We start from the raw sequence: 12187 nt of genomic DNA on the forward strand, positions 1-12187 counted from the left end.
AAAAGATAAACAGAACATTCATATCATCAAACGATGATTAAGACCAACCAGTAAGTATGCAGTGCAGAATACTGCCACATATATTAGACAAAGACATCTGAATATGAACACGTGCATGGTGCTTCATCCTACCTTGCACAACAAAGAGAAGGTCCAGGAGTGGGAGGACTTTTTGGTGGAGACGGTAACAGAGAGGCTGGAGCTGGTTTCTACATTCACTCCTTCCAAGTAGTCACTTAGCTAAGAAAACAACAAGAAAAGACAAAACAATGAGAGATAAATTCACTGCTACACAAAACAGAAGTGAATGAAACCTTTTGAGAAGTTAATCTATATCGCATACTGTATGCTACACAACAGTCAAGAGCCCGTTATAGGTTTGGAGAGGTTTCAAGGCTACAAGTACGTTTTTGTTTGGGCTAATACATCATCAAGCATAGCAAGGAAGTGACCCCTCACCTGGGTGCGTGAGTTTGGCTGTTTGAGCTTCTTTTCGGCTTGCATGCACTTACCACTTTCTCTGGGGAGAGGGAGTTCATCCACTTCTCTATCAGAGTCTCCATGTAGTTCTCTGTAAAGTGTTTGCTCTCCTGCTGCTGTTTGAGGCGGATGAGGCGTGACGCATAGCGCTTCTGCCACTCCATCAGCTCCTCCTGCGAGTGGGCTGATGTACACTGGGCCCCGTACCGACACAGACCCTGTTCCAAGTACCTGCAGCAAAGACAAACTGTATGCTCAACTGATGCTAAAACAAGCAGTCAATGAATTCATTCAACTAAAAAAAACAATCTGTGATCTCACAATGAGTAACATAAGTAATATATTTAATAAACGACCAAAACAAGATAGACCACTACATCTGTCTGACCCAGTCTGTTATACTGAAGGCTTTAAAATACAACTCAAATGGAAAGAAATTCAAAATTAGAGTTCTTACAATCAAGCTTAAGGCTCAACAGTTTTGTTGGTATCCTTTTACACAAAGATCTGGGATGTATATTAATGTATAACTGTATAAAAATGTAATTTATGGCACTTAACTACAGTTGGTCAGAATGTTATAGCCCTCTGTGTAATGCCATACAATAATCATCATCATCAACCTGTCTTTCAGATCCAGAACAGCAGATATAGCATATTAATTTCCCTCTGCAATATTCTGGATCAGAGATGAATTTGTTATTACTCAAACCCGTTGGAGTTTGCATTACCTTTTACAGAGGGTGTACTCCTCACTGCTGGTGACTCCTCTGGGAGGAGGCCGGAACTGCCAGCCATCTTGGACCTCTGTCAATAAGCACAGCCAAGTGGTCAATAGGACACTGAGCCAAAGTCTTCAAAAACATTATTAGATGGGCTTGAGCCAGCTTGTAACCGGTTTTGAATGTTCTTCGGCAGCCAACTGGCTGAATAAAGAATTCAAAAACATAAATAACAGCCACTGGACTTTAATACATGTTTTTTGGGGGTCTCAATCACACTGTCATCCTTTATGTATTTATAACAAGTCATGCTACAGATTTGCTCACCTTCCTCCTGGTCATCTGTGTATTCTGGTGCCATCTCCCTATTTATAGCCTGACAGAGACAGAGATGGGGTGGGGTGGGTGGAGGTTGGGGCAGAAAGATTATTACTATTATGTCAATTACTAACATAGCCATACAAGCAGTTGGACCACTGGACGTCTTACACACAAATGAGTAATAAATCCACAACAACTACCAGCTAAGCAGAGGAGCACAAAATAATTAAGTTAGCGTTGGAATTAGGCCATTAGTCATCTTTATGACTCTTGCCTGCAAGCATTAACCCATCATCTGTAAAACCAACAAGTTCCAAAAGGCATGAACAAAGAAGGACAGAAAGCACAACAGTACGGTTGGAAGCTCTGCCAAAAGAGCACCAGCACTCACCTCGATTTCTGAGAAGAGCATTTTTAATCTGGTCAAGTCTTTTGCAACAATTCCGTTCTGGGAAAAGGGGGGGAAAAATATAGTGCAATTAGTGCTTTCAGTACATGTTTATGATAACTATAATATCTACCGCTTTGGAATGAACCAGCACATTTTGCTTAGTGGTTTCAACATGCACTACAAAAGCTTGATTATTTGCAGTTTCAGATGGCAGTGGGGTATGTCACCTGAAAAGTCTCAGACAGTGTGTATCTGCAACACATCAATGAATTTCAAAGAGAGACAAGTAACAAAATCTCTAACCATTTAGGTCATGCATTATCATCAACAGTTTTTGTGTGTTTCAATTTGTCACTTCAGTGGGTGGATTTCCTGCCAGTAGCTATACTCGACACCAGAAATTAATCTAGCAAAATAGGGTGAATCTTCAGGGTCTCTGTGGTGATTAGCAGGGCATTTTCTTGTAGAGATGCATTAGGATTTTAAAATTGATATAGGTGTATTTTTCATTAAAAGACAAATCCTTTAATTAGCAAAAGGTCGCAATCAAGATGTTCAGAAATCCTCTGACCTTTCTGAATCTGAGTAATACTAAAGCATTCAAATGTGTAGTATTAGAATATTTATTTAAGAAACAAAAAGTCTCCAATCACCTTATTGTTCATTTATTCTTTATTCTACTGCAATGAGCACCTGTGTCAACTTACAGAACAAATCCTAACAAAGCTTTTCTAGTCTGCTTTTTAATACAGGTATTTGATTTGTGTCACTGGCTTGCTGCTTGCTGTGTATCAACACATGACACTCCAGAGGAAACTATACAGAGCATGGTGTGCCAGCACCACACACGGCCTAGATGAAGTAACACACTGAGCGAGATGAATTAATCTCTATCTCACTGCTAGGGGTGCAGGGGTATGCTCAGGGTGGGCTCAGCGTGACACCACCCTTTAGGACCGCCCAAAATATCCTGGTCTGAAAACCGGTGAAAAACTGTTTTAACCTCTAACTCCACATTTGAGTAATGTTTCATTCAAAGTCCTTTCACGTTTTCACAAACTATTTTCAAACATCTTGTGTTATAATATATTTTGAAAGAAATTAATCTGAATTGCCTTTACAGAGTTTAACAACACCTTGGTCAGCATTAAAATACAAATTAAAGGGAGAATCAAGAGGAGTTGAGGGAACACTAAAGAATAATGATGTGTGAAAAAGTGGGAGTAAAAAAGGACTGGGACAGGAGGAAAGATAATCGGCCCAAGCTGTGTCAAAAAAATGTTTGTTTGTGTGCGACTCTAAAAAGAGAACAAGACACACAGAGAATAAGAGAGGGAGGGAGACCTGCCTAGCAAACAGCATTGTCCCCACTTGCATAAAATGTTGGATGACCTTGGGGCCAAGCTCAACCTTTGAATACGTGCTTATGCCTGTGTTTGAGTCAGTGTTTGAGTGTGTGTGCGCTGCAGTGGCCAGGAAGTGGTTGCAAACAGGAGAAGAGTGGAGCTGGAGGAGGCACCTTGGCAGCAAAATGCATGCTGATGTATGAAGACAGCGGTTAGGATTAGTAGAGGCAAGGAGAAGCCAGACAGACGAAAAATTGGAAAAAAAAACACAACATACAAAGAGTAAAATAACAAAAAGAGCACTACACCTTCATTTTTTTAAAATCAGATGTAGCCTCTATTCCAACATTAGGTTGGACTGGTTTATTCATACTAATCAACTCCACTGTTAACCACATGTGGTGCATAAACTATTTGGCTGATCCTGAAAAAAAAGTTTTTAATTCTCTTTTAATAGGCCACATGTTTCTTCTGTCACTCTCCTTTGCATTTCTTCTAACACTATCTGGTGTCACTAAATCATACCATTGGCTCTCCATACAAGGCTTTAGAGAGGATGCTGACCACCTCCTGCAGGCTGCCATCCAACAGCATGGAGCGCAAGCTGGCCTGGAATGAACCGTCTCCTCTGGCGATTTCTTCTGCCAGAACTAAGACAGGATGAAGATAACAGAGGGACCAGGTAAGGACAGAATTAATTCAGCATATTCAATTAGGTTTGACAAGTCTTATTCTAGAATATTGTAGTTTCAAGATGAAAGTGTATATATTTTGTAGCACACAAAGCAGGTTATGATGGCACCCTGCTCATCAGGCTTACCGCAGTTTTAAACATGTCAGTGACTAACACTTTCCTTCACTGGGCCATAAACTTTGACCCTAGACATTACTTGGCTTTTTGGCCCAAAACTGAGGGAAATTAATAACCCAAAGCAGCTTAGATTCTGCAAAGAACTGGGCCCAAATTTAATATTTCTTCGGCTACAATGAGACCAAGGGATGTTAGAAGGTGGTGCTTCCATGACCCTGGCAGCACACCTCGTCTTATTACCAAAAAAACAGGCTGGTGTACGCACTATCAGCAGATGGTTCCACTTTGAATTTCTACTCACCGTGTTTGCAGTCTTCATCTGCTTCATCATAGTTTTTCTGTTGGCAGAAGGAGAAAGAAGTTGAAAAGTGGTAGCCATAACAAATGGGAATACTTTGTGTTTGAGGGTCAGAGCTTCACATATGCTCCAAGAATGGCTATCTTTGCCTCACAGCAGAGTCCCTCACACTATCATTATAGGACTTAAGTAGTTTCCATAATCTCAGGGCTTAAGTAGCTGGTGTAATTTTAGTGCTCTGGGAAGATAACATAACAGTACCACAGAGGAAGAAAGTAGGGTTTATTGTTCTCATTTTTAACCTCCTCTTCATGATCATTTACACAGTGATTAGAAGTACAACAGTGGATTTAAGGCACAGTAATCAGCCTACGTCATGTCAGTGGAATGAACTAAGTATAGGATAGGAAACAATTGTATTTATTTATATTCTATTCCTTAACTCTGATATACTGATATAATGAAAAACGGAAAAGAAGGCCACAAAGCAAAAGGTGAAGAGAGAATAAAAATATATATGTTGCATGCTTGCTACGGCAGCAATAATGCTTAGACAGCCACTGTCCTCACCAGCTGCAAGAAGGCAGCAATTCGGTAGAGCAAGACACGGCTGCGGAGGGGTCCGGTGGCGGTGACAAGGGATGTAGGGCTTGGCGGGACAGGGGCACCGGAAGGTTGGGTTTGCGGTGCAAGGACCACCAGGGCGTCCGTGCTGTGGCTGACTGCCGCCTCGTACTCCCGCCTGGTTAACGATCTGCTGGCTTCTTCACATGACTTCTCCGCTCTCCTGTCCGCCATGACTCAGGGACAAAACGTCTGGAAGCCAGGAAATTTAAAAAGAAAGGACATGATGAAATTGATGAAATTGGCTCTATTAAAAATCAGATATTGACCAATATTTAAAGCCAGAATAATAGTTTAGAGCAGGAAATAGCTGAATAGCTGATAGCCAATTAATCTGCGGCCTGAAGCCAGGGATTATGTTCGGACGCAAAACTGTGATGTACAGTAGTGGCCTGGTGGACTAGGAGCCAGGGTGCTAGTCAGAGTGCATGTCTACAAATAATATTTTCAACCGTAAAAAGGGCCCACATCTTTTAGTTCATGGCCCATTAACAATCACTAACAACCAGGTATTTCAGAAGGCATTAACAGATAACAAGCACACAACAAGTTCATGCCCAGGTGTATTATATTGTCAGTGCTCTGCATGGTCAACAGTTTCCGTGACAAAGCAGTCGACCTAGACACATTAAGTATTTACGTGTTATATATTTATCTATAACATGGGCATCTACCCATTTTCTCATTTTCACAGAGTCCTTTGCTCTACCCCAGCTTGTCTTTTGTTACCTTAAACACTGCTCACTGCTCACTCACTATGTTAGGAGAACGGACATGAAAACAAACTTAGTGACCATCATACTGGCTATTATCGGGTTATACAATCTGACAAAATAAAACATACAGTACTCCCACACACACATTCTATTGGTGAAACACATCTTTTTGTTTGCCTTATTTTCAAACTCAACCTTCACATGTAATTATGCCATCATTTTTGCATGTTGTGAAATACTTTGTGCACATTTTTGTGAAATACTTTGTGCACATTTTTGTGAACTTTAATGGCCGTATAAAAAGGCATGTAAATACTTGAATGTTATGAGTCTGATATCTTTGCACAGAAACACTAAAATACAAAACCTTCCATAAATCCTCCAAGGTGGAAATTTACTTGGAAATTTACTTATAATAACTTATAATTTCCACATTTTCCCCCAGCGGAGCGAGAGTGAAATTCTGACAGAGGGGGAGATCAGAGAAATACAATCTATTTCTGTCCAGGGAGTAGTGGATCATTTGTTGACACTTGTTCACCCAGTTTTAAACATCACAAAGTTCAGCTGAGAGCCAAACTCTATTCATCGACTCCAGAAAATAATCAAAATTTACAGATGGAAAGTAAAGTCAAAGTCAAAAGTAAATCATACATGGAATATGTCAGGGCCATAAAGGTACAGGGAGGCTTTTTCTTTTCCTTCATGCAAGGACAAGAAATGACTTAGACTCCACATGCAATACAAGTCAAAATGTAATCTTTCTTGTTGGCCTATGTATATAGTACAATCTCTTTTAATGTCATGCACTGTGATCCAAAACACCAGTCACTCTCATGTAAACGTTGCTCCAAGACGTCAAAAGCAAAGTCACTATATGAGTCAGCCACAACCAAAATCTGATATGTGTTTTTTTTTAATACTAGTCCGTTGAACACTGACTGTCAACATGATCAGTCGCTAACTAAAGTTTTCATTTTGAAAGGGGATTTTCCTCCCTGCAGGGTAGCAGCTTACTAGTTATTACATGTGACTGGATGTCTTTAAAAGAATGATTTATTTTTTTACTTTTCTTTTGTACTTTTGGAAACCCTTCCTTTATATAAGATGAAATTTCAAAACTTCAACCTGAACACACATCAAATAAAATACTTCAGCCTACACTATATAATATTATGCCAATAACAATTGTGTATCTAGAAATATGAACATTTTATTGTTCCAGCTTCTCAAATGTGAACATCTGCAGGATTTCTCTATCTTGCATCCTTATAGGTTAAATATATTTGGGTTTTAGACTGTTGGTGGGACAACACGTGACTTTATCTTGAGAAACAGAACAAAAATAGCTCTTATTTCTACTCTAAAGAAATTGTATTTTGTTGGTGGTAGCATGCCATGTGGACGTCTGCTCACCAAGAGCTGTGTCCTCATGTGGTTGGTCTGTATCATAAATCAACAGGCAGAGAGGATGAGGTTCCTAAGAGTGGCTCCTACATACTTTATATTCTGGGCCTTTGCTCACATGCTGTACATTAAAATACATTTGCACCCAGCTGGGAAATCAGACGTCATATGAGAAGCCTAAAGCATTATGTGAGACGTACTTCTTTTTTTATTAGCTATAGTACTGGAGACGTTTTAAAAAATAATGCTAACAACAGTGAAGCCAACTGTCTGCCGTCATCTGACTTCTTAGACTCAGGTCATAATCAGAACTGATAACGTAGAATATGAGAGGTTTATAGAGACTGTTCAGTACGGCATGCTGGACAGTATGCAGAAGGAAATGGGTGTGTTGTGACACTTCATGTCCACAGAGCCAATTGGTCAACACCGATGATGCTGCCAATGAGAATGCATGCCAATATACTGAATCTCTCCTGTGTAATTCAGAGCATCTACTTTTGGCTCTATACTGCCTCTATCAGGGCCTGACAAACTTTTTTTTTTTAATGGTGGGGAATTCCCGCACTGCATCTCTTTCCACTTAACAACTTTGTTTCAAAAAATATAAATGCATAGCCTATATATCAAACTGCTCTTGGGGAAGGCCAAGCTCTGAATACAGAACAAGTTTGTTAAGTTTGTATTACTCTGTGAATACATTTTGTTTAATCGTGTTTTGTGTGCTGCTGCATCCACGTTCACATGACGCTGAATCTGCTTCACACTTTGCAGTATGAGAAACGCCATCTGAGCTGCAACTTAATATCGATGTTTTGTAATGGTGGCGCCGTACACTTTACAAATCAAGCAGTTTGTTTTACCATTGTTAAGTTTTAGCTATGGATATATCCTGAGTCAGTTTGCATCTCATCAAGTGGAGAAAGGGTGATTTTTTTTCCCCACCTACCAAATTTCTAGTGAATGTTTTACCAACATTTGGCTGGGGGACGGAGGTAATCTCAAACCGTGGCACCATGTGTGTTGTCCAGAGGTCTATCCATCCTGCACCAGTGCTAAACATTGGCTGAATATTATTAGACATCGCTGAAAATTTGTGCAGATATTTTCTGCATTATAAGCTCTAGATATGAAATTATACACAATCCTGAAATGCCTGAAATTCAGGCCCTGCTCTATAGTTTATAATCCACCACCCTCACATTGCACTGATGGGACAATACATTGTGTGTCACCTGATGAATTTGACTAGAAATTCTTTAATATGTGGATCCATACAAATGTACCAAATTACCATTATCAGTGTTATGATTCTTTATGCATCCACCCAGTTATGTATCCAACACAATCTAAGAATATAAGAGTGGGCTAACTCAGTAACATACAGTATACAGTCAACTTCTGTCACATTCAAGCAACTAAGTGACTTGGGTCACTAATAATTTACATCGAAGCACACACTCATATTAAAGTGTAAGGAGGAGTAGGCTAGTCTTGTGTTCTGTGTGGATGTGGAGGCTGTGTGTGGTTGTAGGCGGTGGTGGGAGGATACAATATCCAGCTACTGCACATTAGGGTATAAGGGACTAAATTTTGTTTTTTTAACTAGTCAAAATACTTTTTGCAGCTTTTCATCGACACACAGTCAATAGAGACAACACTCTATTGCAAATAAACTCAGAGGAAAGTCAATTATTACAACATGTCTAAGAATTAGGATCCAATAACCACAATTACTAATTACTTTTAAAGCCATGAAGGAAGGCAGTTTATGTGCAAGATTCTAATCAACGGTATCACAGCAATCAAATCACACGCAACAGAAAAAAACAAAGCATGCCCCAAAGTGTTAAATAAGTACTATCTTCATCCGGTCTAACCCTGAAGCAGCTCTCAATAGGTACGCTAAGAAATACAGCACATTAAGCATTCCACTTTATGAACTGTAGTTCAAAAGTTACTGCAAAGACCTGTGTTTGCCTTTTCATACCTAAGCCAAGCAATGTCTGACCTATGTTGGTTCACCTGGCTGGAAGTAGGATCACGAAGCGTTGCCAGATTACATTTGCTAATCAAAAAGCAGGTTTAGCCCACATCACTGGTTTGGTCCTAAAGAAGATGCTTTCCCTTTTCCTCAACACTGAGTTTGAATAAACTATATTTATTGCAGGATACCTATGACAGCAGCATATAGTGTAAGTCTCTGTGGCCCTGGAAACATTTCATTAATGCCTAGTCAAGCAACAACAAAAAAAAACCACCAGGGCAACAGCATGACAATCTAAACCTCAGTCCAAGATTACAAGAAGCAATGTGCCCTCCTTCACACCAACCAGATCAGGATATCAGGATAGGGATGGTACAGCATGACCTGCTGGAGAAGACTAGGGCAACAAATGCTCAACCTTGGCCGACAGCCTAGTAACATTTGGTCCTATTTTCACCTTACTGGTTTCATCACTGACACTGCATCTTATCTCAGATTGACAGAAAAAAAAAAAAAAAAACCACACACACACATTTTATCACAAAAATACTGGCCAAAAGCCTCATTATAGTTATTATGTGTAAAGATGGCTGCTTTTGGTTGCTAATTAAAATTTCACAACAACTAGCTGATGTTAAATTTCCACCCAAACCATTACCACAGCCTTGATTATGACTGACTCAAAAGGATCAGTGGAATTGTGGTCTGTGGCCCAGTAAAATTTGTGGCAGTTGTTGAGACGTCAGTCAACTACTGCATGTTAAAACTGTATGAACGGTATCAAGAAAACATCAGACAAAGTCACACTGTAGTAAAAACAACATTCACTGGCATTTCATGTCATCATGACCGCACTGAGAAGTGTTAACCCTGCAGTGACCGCTTCAGATAGTGACTGAATACCCAGCAACAGGCAACTATGCTTGTAACAGCTGCTCTAGCCCAACTGCCAGTGCCTTAGTCAGCCCGGTCTTGTCTCTTAGGACCATAACATACATACAAATTCTCCAGCTAATGTACAGTACATGGATGCACCCGCAGCAGGCTATATCTAAAGTTTATTATAGATTTTAACTGCTTTCATTCCACCCAGAACCCAACAAAAAAATAAATAAAATACAATATTTGCAACCACATGCAACATTTTTTTCCCCCTACAAATGTAATGTTGCTAAATGAAGCACGCCCATCATCACTTTCTCAGAGAGACACTCAGTTTGTACAAACTGAGGGTGAACAATCAGAGCGCGGTGCATATCTTAAGCAGTTTTTCGATGAACAATATCTGATGAAATATTGCAGCTCTGCTATTCTCCATAATCCCACAACCCGAGAGAGAGAGAGAGAGAGAGAAAAAAAAGTGAACTGATGTTGAGTTCACTTCCTCTTAAGTATTTAAACATTCAAAGCAGGAACATGCATCACATGTACGATATGATTGTATACTCTGCACATAAGGCAACTGGCCAATTATGACATTATTTTTAAAAATAATCCCAACACCTGTCATACCATGGTGCAACTCATAGCTTGGTATGGTATGAGAAAGAAAGAAAACTACCAAGAAACACTGGTCCAGCTCCTGTCTCCATACAACAGATTGGGTGGTTTTATGCACTTTGATTGATCATCAAAACCATATAGCTGAAATATATGCACCGCATACAGATTATGAAGACATACTAAACACTAAAAAAGGGACAACATATAATCATCATAACCTATTGAGCAAATGTTGGAAGGTATGCGGCGTGCAAAATGAGGGGTAAAAGTTGCAGACAAGGTCTGCTGCTGGAAAATAAAATAAAAAAAATAGATGGATCCAAACATATTACCTCAATAAAAGTATTGACACAGTACAACACCTAAATTAAGAGAGTTTGCTTTATAAAAAAAATTACCCGTGTAGCGTTTTGCACTCCTATTTGGGGCAGCAGGAATAGCTGTTACCTAATGTTAGTGCTTGCAAGCCAGCCACTTCATGAGGGCAACAACAACTCGTTTGGCGGGATACAGTGGGTGGTCACCTGCCTTTGCTTCTAGTGTCCAGTCGTGGGATCGTACTACACAAGCTACAGCTTCGTCTGCAGTGCACTGGAGCCGAGAAAGCTAATTTTATAGCCGGGGACTGGCTCGACTGCTTTCATCCTGACATAACGTTATTTGGCAAATATGGTGTAGAAAACAACAGCCTATTTATATAAAAAAAAAAAAAATTAATAAAAAACTTGCGCATTTTCTCCGACACGAAAAGAGAGCACACAATAATAATAAACACAGACGCTGGGGGAGGACTTGTTTCGTCTTTCAGTGGGTAGTTCTCGCTGTTGTTTGTCTGCTAAACTTGTCATGACTGTTGCAAGTCAGAGCGATGACGGCAGCGTTACAAAGCCCCGAAAAAACGTCCCCTCAGTGTTGGGTTAACTTACCGTCCAGGTTTGCAAAGGCTAAACTGTGTCGCCACTAAAACAGAGTACGCGTAGCTACCAGTTAGCTCGCTGGCCCAAACACGGCCTTTCTTGGCAGCGAACTGGCTCACAACAAGAATAGCTGGCTGGTTTGTTCACGTTAGCGAGCGAGCGAAGCTAAGCTAGGTTCGCCGAAACAAAACGGGCTCGGGCCTGTAATTTCGCCACGGTGTTTAGGCGCATATAAATGATGTGACACTGTGCTGTTACCCGTGCATGAACTCAAAGCATCCGCCGTTATCCTAATGATTTATGGAGGGGATTCATGTCAGTGGCCGTGCGATTAAAAAGACAACTGAAAGGGCTGAAAATGGGAAGTCAACACTTACCTAGCTTTACTTTCTACGCCATCTTGGATCCACTTGTCAGACCATCGCAAAGCATAGTGGGATGTACTGATCTGAAGGTTGAGAGGACTGGTGTGTGTGTGTGTGTGTGTGTGTGTGTGTGTGTGTGTGTGTGTGTGTGTGTGTGTGTGTGGCATCTGATGGCAGGGATCTTCCTTGGTCAAAAAGAGTTGATTTTATTCATCCTCACTTCAATTTTATTATAATTTAGGCATTGTGCATTTCAATTAAATTGATTTTTTGATCTATAAAAATATAGATTTTTTAAA

General features: G+C 40.2%; 1 protein-coding gene across 2 annotated transcripts in view; it reads right to left on the reverse strand.

Moving 5' to 3' along the window:
* The window catches only part of helz (helicase with zinc finger), a 51067-nt gene extending 39064 nt beyond the window's left edge, over positions 1–12003 (reverse strand). For both annotated transcript variants that reach the window (XM_010741123.3, XM_019257957.2), the window contains exons 1-9: positions 11901–12003; positions 4940–5185; positions 4373–4409; positions 3786–3910; positions 1915–1971; positions 1530–1578; positions 1212–1287; positions 513–711; positions 133–240 (exon numbers count right to left, since the gene is read on the reverse strand). In XM_010741123.3, the coding sequence (XP_010739425.2) occupies positions 133–240; positions 513–711; positions 1212–1287; positions 1530–1578; positions 1915–1971; positions 3786–3910; positions 4373–4409; positions 4940–5167 (879 nt within the window). In that variant the 5' untranslated portion in view covers positions 5168–5185; positions 11901–12003. The remainder of the gene's footprint in view (positions 1–132; positions 241–512; positions 712–1211; positions 1288–1529; positions 1579–1914; positions 1972–3785; positions 3911–4372; positions 4410–4939; positions 5186–11900) is intronic.
* Positions 12004–12187: the final 184 nt, after the last annotated feature.

Source organism: Larimichthys crocea, chromosome X (genome assembly GCF_000972845.2).
Source record: "Larimichthys crocea isolate SSNF chromosome X, L_crocea_2.0, whole genome shotgun sequence".
NCBI lineage: Eukaryota > Metazoa > Chordata > Actinopteri > Sciaenidae > Larimichthys > Larimichthys crocea.